We start from the raw sequence: 13,963 nt of genomic DNA, 5'->3' as shown, positions 1-13,963 counted from the left end.
TCGATCTGGTTAATTTTGGTCAATTTAGAGTTAATTAGGACATTAAATGCACATATCTAAGTTTAGCTTGATAGTGTTTATGGTATGAAATCTCATGTATATGGGATATAAAATCTACTATAATTGTAATATAAATCTTAGTTAATTGATGAGTTTTAGCTTTTTTTTTCATTAACATGTATAATCTGAAATAAGAGAGCGCGGGACGAGAGAAACACAACTGGGGGGAACCAAAAAAAAAAAAAAAAAAAGAAATTAAAGAGGAAAAAAAAAATAGAATTCGCTGAGGGAGAGAAGACGAAGGAGTTGAAGAAGACGGAGAAGCTTGAGCTCTGTTGAGAGAAGCTCTCTACTTTGCTAATCAACTCGTTGAATTCTCAGGTAACTTTTCTCTTCTTCGCTCTCTCTCTCTCTCTCTCTTTGTTTCGTTGTTGTTGTAATTTCTTGGGTGATTTTATAATCACTGTTCCTTTATCGATCTGGGTTTCGACCTGAATCGTTTTAACCCTAGATGCGATTCTCATCTCCTGGAGTTTGCATTTTTGATTTAGGGTTTTTTTGATTTTCTTGAAACGCCGAGATGAATTTCTTGTTCTTGTTTCGAAATTCTCGTTGAATTGGAAATCAAATAATGTTTGCTGTGTTTTTCGTTTTTCTAGGGTTTTCGATTGTTACTGGGTGGTGGTGATACAATGAGTAGACCTAACACCCGAAACAAAAACAAAAGACAAAGACCATCAGACGCCGTTGATCCTTCTTCTCAGATTCTCCGGTACAATTATATAACACAACCACCCACCTTCTTCACAACATTAAGCCTTTTCGTAAAAAGCTTGCATTTTTCCTTGTTTCTTTTTCTTAAAAAAATGTTTTTTTTTTTTTGGTACAGGAAAATTCACGAGGCAAATGATGTGACTGATGATGACATTAACCAACTTTTCATGATATGGAAGCCAGTTTGTCAAGGTTGTCGTGTTAACGCTCGTGACAATCCCAACTGCTTCTGTGGGCTGGTTCCACCGGTTAACGGAAGCAGGAAATCGGGTTTGTGGCAGAAAACGTCTGAAATCATTCAGTCTCTTGGTCCAGATCCGACCTTTGATCGCCGTGATTCTGACTCTACACCGGCTGGTCTGACCAATTTGGGTGCTACTTGTTATGCCAACAGTATACTTCAGTGTCTCTACATGAATACTGCTTTCCGGGAAGGTGTTTTTTCTGTTGAGGTTGATGTCTTGAAGCAGTATCCAGTCTTGGATCAGATTGCTCGGCTTTTTGCGCAGTTGCATGCTAGCAAAAAGGCTTTTGTTGATTCAGATGCTTTTGTGAAGACGTTGGAGTTGGATAATGGGGTTCAACAGGACACCCATGAGTTCTTGACATTGCTTCTTTCTTTGCTTGAGCGTTGCTTACGCCATTCTGGAGTTTTCAAAGCCCAAACAATAGTTCAAGATCTCTTCCGCGGTAGTGTCTCGCATGTGACCACGTAAGATTGAGCTAATTTTTATATATGTTTAAGAAGATTTATATGGTTTTAAGGCAAATTAGTATCTTCATCTGAGTTATGTAAGTGCAAATGTGATGACTCATATGTGATTTTTTCGGGTGTCATCGTCATTTGTTGTTTCTTGTCATGCAGGTGCTCAAAATGTGGAAGGGATTCCGAAGCTTCGTCAAAAGTGGAAGATTTTTATGCCCTTGAGTTAAATATTAAGGGCCTCAAAACTTTGGATGCTAGTTTGAATGATTACCTTAGCTTGGAGCACCTCAATGGCGATAATCAATATTTTTGTGGAAGCTGCAATGCTAGAGTAGATGCCACACGCTGCATTAAGCTGCGGACACTACCTCCAGTTATCACTTTTCAGCTTAAACGATGTGTTTTCCTTCCTAAGGTGGTTTCCTCGATCTTAATATACCTTGGTTCGTGAATCAATTTTGAAGATAAAATTATCTGCACCTTTTTACTTACTAGTCATTTCTTGTGATTTGCATAAAAATCCAATCATATTCCTGCATACTTTATATCAACGAGAAGCATCTTTACATCTTGTATGTCTTTGTGTGTTACAAGTGCTGAGGTGATGTTCTTGTATGTTATCGTTGGCTGACTGAATTTTGCGAAATTTTACTCATGGTCAATTCTCATACATTTTCCTTCTCCTGATACAGGCTTGCATGTTTTTATGCTTATCTCTAATCATCATTTCTGTCCTATTTAATCTTAGATAATACCTTGTTAAAGTTTCATAAACTTCTCCTTTTCTTTGGCTTGATCATCTCAACAGACAACAGCTAAGAAGAAAATCACTTCCTCATTTTCCTTTCCTCAAGTGCTGGATATGGAATCGAGATTGACAGAGTCTTTGCAAAATGAGTTGACATACGATCTCTCTGCTGTGTTAATCCACAAAGGAAGCGCTGTGAACAGCGGACATTATGTTGCACACATAAAAGATGAAAAGACTGGCTTGTGGTGGGAATTTGATGATGAACATGTGTCAGAACTGGGTAAGCGTCCATTCAGTGAAGCTTCTTCTTCCACTCCACAACCCGAGAGTAATGGTGGGACGAGTAGTGGGAATACCACAGATCTCATTCAGTCAGAGGTTTTCTCATCCAGTGATGCTTATATGCTGATGTATAGTTTAAGAAGCGGTAAACAGGAAAATCAGGAAGGACAAAGGGAAAATCCTATTGACATAAGTAAAGGAGAAGTTGGTAGTGTTCAACAGCTTGAAGGTCTTCCGTTACATCTTTATGAATGGATCAATACCATGAATGCAGTATTCCTTGAGAGTTGCAAGCAGTTTAATTTAAGAAAAGAAAAAGAATTGAATGCTTTGACTGAAAGAAGGCAAGAAGTACGGACAATACTTTCAGAAGCTGCTGTTCAGTCACTTGAAGAACAATACTTTTGGATCTCCACAGATTGGCTTCGTCTATGGGCTGATACCACTTGGCCTCCGTAAGTAAAGCTTTCTCGTACATGTATTTGTTGTTATTCTCTATACATGTGCCATGGCACTGCTTTTAACAGACGATGATGCATTTACAACAAAATATTACATCGTTCAGCTGCATCATCTATGATTTATTAGAATATGATAGCGACTTTTGTACCCCACACCAAATAAGTTAGCTAACTTTTATCTGACTTTCTATTTAGCAAATCAGATCACATTCACACCTTTATTTGTTCTTGTTTTTGTTCTTGTATGATGTAGCGCTTTGGACAACACCCCTTTACTGTGTTCCCATGGGAAAGTTCTTGCCTCAAAAGTAAACTGCATGAAGCGCATATCTGAACTTGCATGGGCCAAGTTAGAATCAAAGGTATGCAATTATAAACGTCGTGTGGCTCATGGGATAGTTTCATACCTTTTTTCAGGACATAAATTTTCTTGTTTTCAAGTTTTGCATCAGCAGCCATCGTTAACCATTTTTTAGACAATTTCATAGTATCTAGATTCCAGTGGACAGATTTCTGTTCAAGTATCATGTGCAAGAACTCTTTGCTGGATTTTTCGACACTTTTATCTCAAAACTTTTCTGATGGGATCATCTTCTCTTACGTTTAGTTCAATGGTGGACCAAAGTTAGGGAAAGGGGATTACTGCAGGGACTGCCTTATGGATGGTGCTCGCATGGTTGTCTCGTCTGACAGTTATAGGGATCGAAGAACATTCATGAAAAGCATAGCAAGTGATGTTCTTTCGGGAAAGTGTGAGGACGGAATGTATTATATCTCTAAAGCATGGTATGTATCCCAGTGTCCTGTAAGTTATAGGTTTCTGATAATACCATTTTGCTTCTTTGTGCGTATTGACAGCTTGATGTATATGCAGATGGCCCTTTAATTTATGTACCACATAATTACTATTATTTTGTGGGGTGTTTCCACAATTAGTTTGTTCTTTAATAGATGTTATTGAGACTAACGCTAACCTACTACACTGAATCTAAGTTTTAAAATATCTAGCTCCTAAAGCGTAATAGCATGTTTCCAGGTTGCAGCAATGGGTTAAAAGGAAAAACCTTGATGCTCCCACTGAAGCAGATGCGGGGCCCACAAATGCAATTACGTGCAATCATGGAAAGCTGATGCCAGAACAAGCGCCAGGGGCCAAAAGAGTTCTAGTTCCAGAGAATTTCTGGTCATTCCTCGTGGAAGATGCTCTAAAACTGATGCCAGAAGCTACGGCGGATTGTACTAGCTTCCATTTGGACTCCAGCCAATGTTGTCACTGCACAGAGGAACTTTCTGAGACTGCCTGCTTCGAGGATTCACTAAGGTAAACCATGATTAGTTATTATTTTTGTTGGTCGTGATACTCTTTTAAGTATTTTCTTACCTTCTATCTGATGCAACAGAACATTAAAGATCAAGCAACGCCAAAATCACGAGAAGCTAGCCACGGGAAAGGGTACACCATTAACGCCGCAATGCCGATATTTCTTGTTACCATCTCCGTGGCTAGTGCAATGGAGAATCTATATTAACATGACTGGAAAAAATAGTTCGTCAGCTCCTGAGCCTGAACGTCTTGATGGAGTCATTAATACTCTCAAATGCAAGAAGGTAAGATCCATTTCTCGGCAGTGAGTAGGTTTCCAATTTTCTGGTAGTTGAATATAGTGGGATAAAGCTCTATATGGACAGAAAAGCTTAAATCTAAATCGGTTTCCCTGACCGCTTTCTCTGTTTTCTCTCATAAAACTATTTTACTTTTTTTTTTTTGGGCAAACTATTTTACTATGTGTTAGGAAACGCGGGTAAATATAAGCTGTCAGCAGGCCTTATATCACCTTCGCACTTTCAGTTTTGAGCATAAAACTAATGGTTTGTTCCTATGGTTGTTTGTTTCAGCACACACGCCTCCTTGAAAGGCTCCCTGAACTTATCTGCAAACGTGGCTCATTTTTTCAGAAAAATCCATCTGTAAGTGCATCATATACCGTGAGATGATTCCCAATCTATTTTGAAACCGTTTGAAACAGTAAGCCATTATCGGAATGGGGAATTGATAAGTGTTCATCAAAAACACAGAGAGGCTTCAACAAACACTTGTCATGAACATAAATAACTTGTTTCTGTAGAAGGTTAGTATAAATAAGAGGTTAATCAAGTGTGGGGAGGTGTCTGAGTGTTTTGGGACTGGTTTTAGAGCTTGGGAGAATATACCCTTGTTACTAGTTCTGATGGTTTGGTTCCGTGGTTCTGTGGTGTGATTGCTGTTTCACTGAGAGATATAAAAGAAATCATGTTCTGAATTCAACAAATTTGTATTTTGATTGTCAATTCAGTTTACATCCCCTCTCGTGTTCTGTGGCTGTTTTTAGTCTCAAACAGAGATTTGAGATAGAGAATGCTGACTTTGATCTAATCCTAGTATTCTTGCACCTTTTTTCTAGACTGACAAGCTGACAATCATCTCTGAGCTTGATTGGAAATATTTCTGTGAGGAGTGGGGAGGGCTCATGGAGGATGGAGTATCTGCTCTTATTGAGGTTGGTGACAATACAGAGCAAAGTTCATCCCCAAACGTCATTGATCTTGAGAAGCATTCTTCTCCTGATGATAATATGGACATCGATGCTCGACAGCTTATTCTAAGGGCATCCCCAGAGGTATATGCATTATTGTGTTCCAATACATGTAGCAGTTATATTTACCTCGAGCCTTTTGTTTTTGTCAAGATCTTGAGCTTGTGAAATATTATTGAATGGCAATGTTGGCTTAGCATTTCACATTGGTCTAGATGCGTTACGTTATGCTGTTTTTTTCAAAAGCAGTTGTGATTAGTTGCATTCGCATTGATTATCGTATGACTTACATGAATAGATTCACATTTAACAGGATCTTTTGTTTTCGCTAGATTTGTGAGGAATGCATAGGAGAGAGAGAAAGCTGTGAGTTGATGCAGAAACTTAGTTACTCTGAGGGAGATGTATTTGTCTGTCTTGTGCGTGGAAAGGAAGCTCCAAAAGCAATGTTAGAGGTATCTGACAACAGCTTTGAGGTGGATCGGCGTACTTCAAAGCGATCTCGGAGAACAAATTATGGAAACCTGACAAGTCTGAAAGTGTCTGCAACAACGACTGTGTACCAATTAAAGATGATGATATGGGAATTATTTGGGGTAAGATTCTTTAAGACGTAGTGTTTTTTTCGTTTCAGTAGATTACTTGCAGATACACAACAAAACGGGGTTTATATAATATATGCAGGTGATGAAGGAAAACCAGGAACTTCACAAAGGCACAATAGTGATTGATCAGGAATCTGCAACCCTTGCAGACATGAACATATTCCCTGGTGACAAGCTTTGGGTGAGAGATACTGAGATGCATGAACACCGCGATATTGCTGGTAACCAAATTCACCATTATTTTGCTGTCTGGTCAGTGAGATGTCCATGAAAAATAATGTTCATCTTGATGTTTCAACAGATGAGTTATGCGATAAGAAAACGGGAGGTCAAGATATCGAAGAAGGGTTTCGAGGGACGCTATTGACTGGGGATATCTCTTCTAAAGCCTGTTAGGAATTGTATTTTGAGATCAAAGTGTAAAAACAGAATGTGTGAGAAAGAGTCATTGGACCATCTAGAGGAGGTAAAAAACTCATAAGAGCTACTTTTGATCGAAACTATAATCTATTCATATCTGCGGTGTCTTATGTTTTTGTGTTTCTCAGTAGTTGTGCAGGAGACAGACGAGACATTTTTTGGGTCAGTTTTTTGTGAAGGCAAGCAAGGCTTTGGAGCTTTGTTTTGTGTGTAAAAAACAAACGCAAAGATTTGGAGAAAGCTTGCACTAGCTGAATTTGTGTAGATTCAAAGGCTTATTGTGGATGGCTATTCGAAGCTGACTTTGTGTGTGTGTTTAGGTGTATACTTTATCTAAATGAGCATTGCGTTTTAAACTCTCTCTCTTTCGTTGAAGCTAAAGAGTAGCCGTGTGTGTTACTCATCTAGTGACTTTTTGCCCTAATAATCTAATATGTATATATGAACCAAACTCATGAATCCGGACGTTAGTGTTTTTGTTCACTAGAGTATAGATGAACTCTGCAATATGTCACAAAACGAGTAATTCTCGGGTGAGCTCGGTTTACAGCATTTTTGGTATTTCATGTTTCATCCTTAAGCAGGTGTCACTGACAAGAAAAGTAAGGATATCTCTGATCAATCAGCAACAACAAAAAAAAACTGTACAAATCTCACTACTTTACAGTGAAAAGATTCAAGTTTTTTTTTTAATGTGCATATTAAAAGGCAAGTTCTCTTACAGAAATTAAAACGTGATTGCTCTTTGGCAATATACAACAGAGTCAAGTTATTCGTCATCAAATCCATATTTACAAACATACATCCGATATAATCTTGATCGCTATTTGGTTTGGCTCAGTGGACACGAGTTGCTCCAGATCCACTCTTGGATTTTGATAGAAGCAAGTCTTTGAGCTGCTTGTAGTTTCTCAGCTCCTCTAGTGCATCTGATGTGCTTCGAGCCATCGAAAATTCAGATTCAGTACCTGACACTGACACTGATACTGAACCTTCTTTCTGAACCCCAGACATTGATGCCATGTAAGTGCTTGAGTCTTGTCGTAATGGCGGTGCTGTCTTCAGCATGTGAACCAGAACACCAACCGCTGCGTCCTGTGATGACTTTCTCCCTATAGGTAGCGACTGTGATATAGAGCTTGAAGCTTTCCTCCGGTCAAGACTTTGGCTGCACCGAGAAATTTGCAAAATTTATGTCATCATATATATTTACCAAAGACTAAAAATCCTAAGAAGTGGTGAAATTGACAAACGAAAAATGATAAAGAGACAACAGTAAGAGAAAGGCCAGGTACAGATTGTCAATGTCAACCAATTTCACATTACACTAAACAGCTAACATATGATTGTTTTCGAGATGACATCTTTGTCATTGACCAGCTCTCTATGTAAAGATTTCAGAAAACTAATGCAAGTATATAATACTTCCGATGAATGATTTAAGTTAAGCCAACTACCTGTACTGAAGTCCTGACTCGTCAACATCATCGAAATCAAAAGGGCATGAACAGTCAGGGTCATCCAAGTCGTCTTGGGACGATAATCTACTGGGACTCCTAGAAAACCCGAATCTTGGTGAGCCACTTGAAGACAGAAGCCCTGAGAAGCGGCCTGAATCGTATTTGCTATCCTTTGACAGCTGAAGAGTAGATTAAAAAACATATCAGATAAGGCAATAAAATATAGTGATCAGGTTCTTCTATTAAGAAAGACACACAGAAAGAGAGAAGCATAACCTTCTGGGCAGGGTACTGGTTCATTAATCCAGAAGGAGACTCTCCGCTTCTCGAACTCCTGTACAATGCAATCCCAGGCAAAGAATCCTGCGATGAAGGGGAGCGCCTTGTGCTTTTGGGGGAAAAGGGAGGGAGTGGTTTCCTACTTGGCTCAGAGAAGTTAGATGAAACGTATCTATTAAAAGTGGCTGAAGAAGGAATGGTCACTGGAGCAGTCCCTGGTCTCACATTAATCCGTGGACTGTTACTCCCTGAAATGTATCTTGGAGTAGAGGGAGAACCCGATGGCGAAAAAGGAGGTGAGAGCTGGTGACTGTCACCAAAAGCATCTGTACGTGACCAGTGGAAATCGTGTAACCCAGGTGAAAACTGATGTGAATGAGCAGGGGAAAAAGATTGGTTTGGTGTTGGGAATTGAGCTGGAGGTCTGTGAAAGCCGCTGGTCCAGCTATGTGGACGTTCAGCAGATGAACCAGTCAATGGAGGACGACCAGCTCTACCAATAAAAGATGTGCCTTCAATACTTTTCCCTGGAGACGGGAAAAACCTCATAGGATCAGTAGCAGGACTTCCAACATAATCGGTTATAATTCTTGGAGGCAATGTGATGTGAGTATCAAGATTGAAATCAGACAAGTCAGAACGGTAAGTAACAGAGGCACAAAGCCGACCAGGAGGCACTTCAACAGGAGCGAAACGAAACTCTTTCATTGTCTCCGTCACAGGACCAGAGAATATATCACTGAAAGACGAAACCTTGTAAACAAGATCAAAACCAGAAGAGGCAAGAGACGAACTAAGCTGCCTAGAGACACGATAAGCAGGGAGAAGCCGAGTCTGAGCATAAAGAGAACGCAACATAATGATAGATTTCTTGTAAACCTTCTGATAACGAGTCACAGACTCAGAACTCAGAGGAGACATAATCAAAGGATTCTCATACTGAACAACCCACCTCTCAATCACAGTCTCAGCTGATCTAACAACAGAACCATCATCATCATGCAAATCATCATCAGTGGGGATGGTGGTGGTGGGATGAACAAGTATGATATCAATAATCATAGAATCCAAGATATTCCTATGCCAAGAATGCAACTTCTCTAAAGCAGCGGGACGATCTCCCATAACAAGATTGAACCATTTATCACTTTTCCTAACATTATTATTATTAAGACCTGCTCCTGATGATGATGATAAACAACGCTCACGAGTACGACCACGAGATTGCAACGAAGGTATCCTAGAATTCAGAACTATGTGTAATGCCTTTGGGAAGAAATGTGAAACTATCTGCTCTAATCTCCCTACATCCGATGGCAAATTCTCTGGGAAATCCATTCTTCTTCTTCTTCTTCTCACAACCCAAAAAAATTTCTAAAAATATCCAAATCCCTAAAAATCCACAAGTGATCTACGAGAATGGAGATCACGGAATCGTTTTTTTTTTTTTTTTTTTTTTTTTTTTTTTGGGGAGAAGGATCTAGAATAACAAAAGCTTTCAGAGCAGAAACTGAAGGGAATCAAAAACACAGATGAAGAAAGTGAAGAGCAGATTCGGAGAGTTAGGGTTACCGTGAAGAAGATTTATTAGAAAGAAGATTCACGATCGATGGCGTGAATGTGTTTTACACGCAGATGATGATGATTTGATTGATGAGTGAACAAAATATACAAAATAAAAAAAAAAAAAGTGTTTCAGAGGTAGAAGAAAAACACATATACGATTATTTTAGAGTGGAAATTAGATTACTAATATAATAATTAAATTCAACTTTCGTGAACGCAACCAATGAGGAGTAGCCACGTCTTTTATTCTCTTCAGTTGTGTGTTTTTATGGTTTTACCCTTCTCTTATCCACTTAATTAATTACAAAGGGGTCTTTTAACTCTTTAGTGTTTTACAGTGAACCTGAGTCTTATCTGGTAGAACTTCTACCGTAGAAGCCGGCACCAAGTCTGCTAACTGCTATTTTATGGGCTTATATATGATGGACTTAATGTTTAAACATTAGGCCCAACATTTCTCCACAATTACGGGTTATCTTATAGACTGAATGAATATAATAGAGAGACTACACTTTGCATAATGGTATTTTTCATATTAAATTAAATTTTCTTAAGGAAAAAAAAAAAGGATACGTTTTTAACTTTTTATGTTGTTTCATTTTTTGCTACATAGTTTTGTATTTTGTGCTAATATTGTTGTTGTGTGAAAATATGTAACATCCATTATGTCTTTTGTTATTTACGGTAAATTAATTTCTGTTTAATTAGTGTGGTTGTGTAGATGTTGTATTGGTCTTTAGAGTTGAGAGACCATCACCGTTCTTCTATCATACTAACAAGTAAATATTAAGGGGAAAATCTTCTCAAATTAATAATTTTTTGGAAAAAAGAAGGCTAATTACACGAAGTATAGAATAATACATGGTCACATATACCAAGTATACTATTGTATCCTTAACTACACGAAGTATATGTATTACAAAGCCACATGCATGAACTATATGACGTTATGTGGTCAACACCATAAACATACAATCCGGTACACTTGTCGACTGACTCCGACGAAGACCGATGTTGACTCCGGTGTTGACCAAAAAAATGTATTAATTTTTTTTCTATTAAAACTCAAAAATAAGAAATATTATGTAAACATTTTTGTTTTTCATGATTAAAAAATATATTCAGTTCAATATCTAAATATTTTTATATATCTCTAACTTATTCATTCTTATAATTAGTTAATTTTTATTTTTAAAGCTAAAATAATGATTAATTATAAATCTTTGATAATAAGATTATTTAAATACTAAAAAATCATAAAATCAAATTCAACTACTTTCATTATAAAAAATAATATGCAAAAGATTGAGTATATGACTCTTTACTTTATAGTTTGCATAGTAAATGTTGTATAAAATTTTAGATATTTTTACTATAAAATTTGCATACTCTTAATAACATGTATACAACAACAAAATAAATTCACAATATTTACTTCTAATATATAAAAGATAAACATACAAAAAATTGATTTTAGCTAAACAATATAGAGGGTATGTTTGCAAAAGGGTATAAAATAAGAATATTTTTGCAAATACCTTTATATTACATCTTGAAAATAATTATCAATGATTTTTATTTAACTATTAGTTTATGTTTTAAAAATAAAAATTAACTAATTATAAGAATGAATACATTTGAGATATATAAAAATATTAATATATTGAATTGAATATGTTTTTTAATCCTGAAAAACTATTAATGATTTAATATAATTTTTTAAAAAAAAATTTAGAATACAATTTTTTTAGTCAACGCCGGAGTCAACATCGGTCTTCGCCGGAGTCAACGTCGGTCTGCGCCGGAGTCAATCGACCGGTGTACCGGATTGTATGTCTATGGTGTTGATCACATAACGTCATATATTTATGCATGTGGCCATGTAATACATATATTTCATATAGTTGAGGATACAATAGTATACTTGGTATGTATAACCATGTATTCTCCTATACTTTGTATTCTCCTATACTTTGTGTAGTTAGCCATCTTTTTTTCCACTTTTTTTATATAATTTGAAACAAGTTTTCTTATCAAAATATCACAAGAAAGTGAGAAACACTATAGTGATTGGCTTTAGACGTCACTGAAGCCCTACTTACTCAATAATGTATCAGTATAGGCCAATACATAAGACCAACACAATTTTATTTTATTTTTAAACCACGGCACGAAATTTATTGCATATTATGCTATAATGTTTATACATTAACCGTATATTAATTTCAAACTAGTTATCCACATGCATAAAATTGTATAAATTTTTCATCTCATTAATATTTGAATTGGAACTTAGATCTTAAACTATGATAGTTTTTTTTTTTTTTTTGAATATTGGGTTTGATTGGTAACATAGCCAAAACTGTACAGAAAAGCCGTAAATTGATACATAATAGTGTAGAGCTGTAAGAAAGAGCTACACATGAAAACTGTACAAAAAAGCTGAGAGTAATCTTTTTGTAAAGTTTTTGGTAAAGCTTTTGTGATTGGTAAAAATTCAAAATTGTACCACTTGTAATATTTTGTTTGCGTTCACCAATTAGTACCATTCTTAAAAACATGCAAACTATTTTCTAGTAGGTGTGTTCTTCAAAATTTGACTATGGTTATTAACTTATTATATTCCATAATAGTAAATACATATATGTTAATCCATGAGTATGTTTAAGTTTTAAACTTTTAATTAAGTAAAGGAGAAATATTGACCCAAATAAAACTAAGGAGACCAAATATCAAAGAGCCGCAGATACATTGAACCTGGACATACTAAAGCTACACAAACGCCTATTATTAAAGAACATACCTCAACCCCTAACCACTCTACAAAGAAACAAAGTAAAATTTAAAACAAAACCACAATCATCAAATCATTGACAGAGAGAAACTATACAATTAAATTACTTAATGGCAAACAGAGGAAGCTACTTGACCGTATCGGCGGAAGAGATGGAGGTACTACGGAGGAGAAACATAGAGCTCCAGAGAGAAGTGGAGGAGATGAAGACGCAAATGATTCAGTTGTGGCAGCGGACGGTGGTGGCCGAGGAGGCGGAAGAGCGGCTCTGCTCGCAGCTAGCGGAGTTGGAAGTCGAGTCTTTAGATCAGACACGTGACTATCACGATCGCATGCTCTTCCTCATGGACCAAATCTCTCGTCTCTCTTCTTCTTCTTCTTCTCTCGTTTCTTCATCATAGATTTACTTATCCATTTATGTATCATTGTGTACAGATACGTTTGGTATAATATATGTATGTATATTAATATTATTATATAGATCGAGATGGAAACATCAAACATGTTATGTTATCAACATGAATGAAAAATTGAGATCCATTTCTAATGAATTAGTAGTTAATAATTTCACAATTTATCTTGTCTTGACTTTTAGACCAATTACAAAAGATGACCAAATAATATTTTGGCAATGATATCATGGTTTCGTAATGATTACGGCTTATTATACCCTAAAATTTTACAATTAGAAAAACTTCTAACGTCAATGTTAAACTATATAAAGATTTTGATGGAACCATCGGATCTTGAACGAGAAGAACATCGGAGTTTTAGTTCCATGGAATTTTACATCACCATGAATTAAATTTCAAAGGAGCCGTCGAAGAGTTCATTGAAACTTGAGTCTCGAACCAAAAAAGTTTTGTCATGTTGATTTGTGTGTAAAGTGTAAACACAAACTTTCATTTTTTAAAAGTATCGTCACATACATATCACAGAAAATAATAATAAACAGACTCGATTTATTGGTCAATAAAAACCGTAATAGTTTTAACAGGACGTAAAACATGAAATTGTGTAAGGTTTCCATTGGTTGAGAGACAAATTATATTTCTATTTCATTTGTAATATAAAATTCTAGTGCTATAAAAATAGTGTATGATATGTGGGGTTTGCAAACTAAAAGAGGGAAGAGTGACGTTCGATTTCGACGTGAGTTTTTGTTTTGCTATTCATAAAAAATAAATAGATGAGGAGATAAATTTGTATTTTTGATTAATTTAGATGACGAAAATGTAGGGGTTTTTTTTGAACGAATGTGAAAATATATTCAAACCAAAAAAAAGTTCCTC

The 13,963-nt window shown here is 36.4% G+C and overlaps 3 protein-coding genes across 4 annotated transcripts; 2 read left to right on the top strand and 1 right to left on the bottom strand.

Moving 5' to 3' along the window:
- Window positions 1-57: 57 nt before the first annotated feature.
- LOC104791184 (ubiquitin carboxyl-terminal hydrolase 26) lies at window positions 58-6,931 on the top strand. Of its 2 annotated transcripts, none has more exons than XM_010517009.2 (15): window positions 58-381; window positions 660-772; window positions 890-1,486; window positions 1,640-1,895; window positions 2,289-2,968; window positions 3,228-3,336; window positions 3,582-3,760; window positions 4,011-4,295; window positions 4,375-4,582; window positions 4,871-4,942; window positions 5,416-5,631; window positions 5,880-6,143; window positions 6,232-6,373; window positions 6,454-6,618; window positions 6,701-6,931. In XM_010517009.2, the coding sequence occupies exons 2-14, from the start codon at window positions 693-695 to the stop codon at window positions 6,546-6,548; spliced, it is 3,183 nt and encodes a 1,060-aa protein (XP_010515311.2). In that variant the 5' UTR covers window positions 58-381; window positions 660-692; the 3' UTR covers window positions 6,549-6,618; window positions 6,701-6,931. The 2 variants fall into 2 exon arrangements, with proteins under 2 accessions (XP_010515311.2, XP_010515312.2); XM_010517010.3 differs by having other exon boundaries at window positions 128-381; window positions 6,704-6,931.
- A 301-nt stretch (window positions 6,932-7,232) lies between these two features.
- On the bottom strand, window positions 7,233-10,095 carry LOC104791183 (autophagy-related protein 13a). Its single transcript, XM_010517008.3, has 3 exons — window positions 8,309-10,095; window positions 8,030-8,211; window positions 7,233-7,740 (listed from the first exon to the last, which is right to left on the bottom strand). Exons 1-3 carry the CDS (start codon window positions 9,647-9,649, stop codon window positions 7,410-7,412), a joined length of 1,854 nt encoding a protein of 617 aa, XP_010515310.2. The 5' UTR covers window positions 9,650-10,095; the 3' UTR covers window positions 7,233-7,409.
- Window positions 10,096-12,684: 2,589 nt separating this feature from the next.
- On the top strand, window positions 12,685-13,222 carry LOC147942688 (protein RESPONSE TO LOW SULFUR 1-like). Its single transcript, XM_087454053.1, has one exon. The coding sequence runs from the start codon at window positions 12,782-12,784 to the stop codon at window positions 13,070-13,072; it is 291 nt and encodes a 96-aa protein (XP_087310179.1). The 5' UTR covers window positions 12,685-12,781; the 3' UTR covers window positions 13,073-13,222.
- Window positions 13,223-13,963: the final 741 nt, after the last annotated feature.

This window comes from Camelina sativa, chromosome 6, assembly GCF_030686135.1.
Source record: "Camelina sativa cultivar CO46 ecotype springtype chromosome 6, ASM3068613v1".
NCBI lineage: Eukaryota > Viridiplantae > Streptophyta > Magnoliopsida > Brassicales > Brassicaceae > Camelina > Camelina sativa.
Note: the sequence above shows the minus strand (reverse complement) of the source record. Positions and strands in the feature narration are given on the sequence as shown.

Excerpts from the sequence above, each read along its gene's own strand:
- LOC147942688 (XM_087454053.1), top strand. The coding sequence starts at position 12,782 with ATGGCAAACAGAGGAAGCTACTTGACCGTATCGGCGGAAGAGATGGAG.
- LOC104791184 (XM_010517009.2), top strand. The coding sequence starts at position 693 with ATGAGTAGACCTAACACCCGAAACAAAAACAAAAGACAAAGACCATCA. Across the intron at positions 5,632-5,879 it reads TTCTAAGGGCATCCCCAGAG|ATTTGTGAGGAATGCATAGG; the intron begins GTATATGCATTA and ends TGTTTTCGCTAG. Across the intron at positions 6,374-6,453 it reads TGAACACCGCGATATTGCTG|ATGAGTTATGCGATAAGAAA; the intron begins GTAACCAAATTC and ends ATGTTTCAACAG.
- LOC104791183 (XM_010517008.3), bottom strand. The coding sequence starts at position 9,649 with ATGGATTTCCCAGAGAATTTGCCATCGGATGTAGGGAGATTAGAGCAG. Across the intron at positions 8,212-8,308 it reads ACCAGTACCCTGCCCAGAAG|CTGTCAAAGGATAGCAAATA; the intron begins GTTATGCTTCTC and ends TCTACTCTTCAG. Across the intron at positions 7,741-8,029 it reads GAGTCAGGACTTCAGTACAG|CCAAAGTCTTGACCGGAGGA; the intron begins GTAGTTGGCTTA and ends TTCTCGGTGCAG.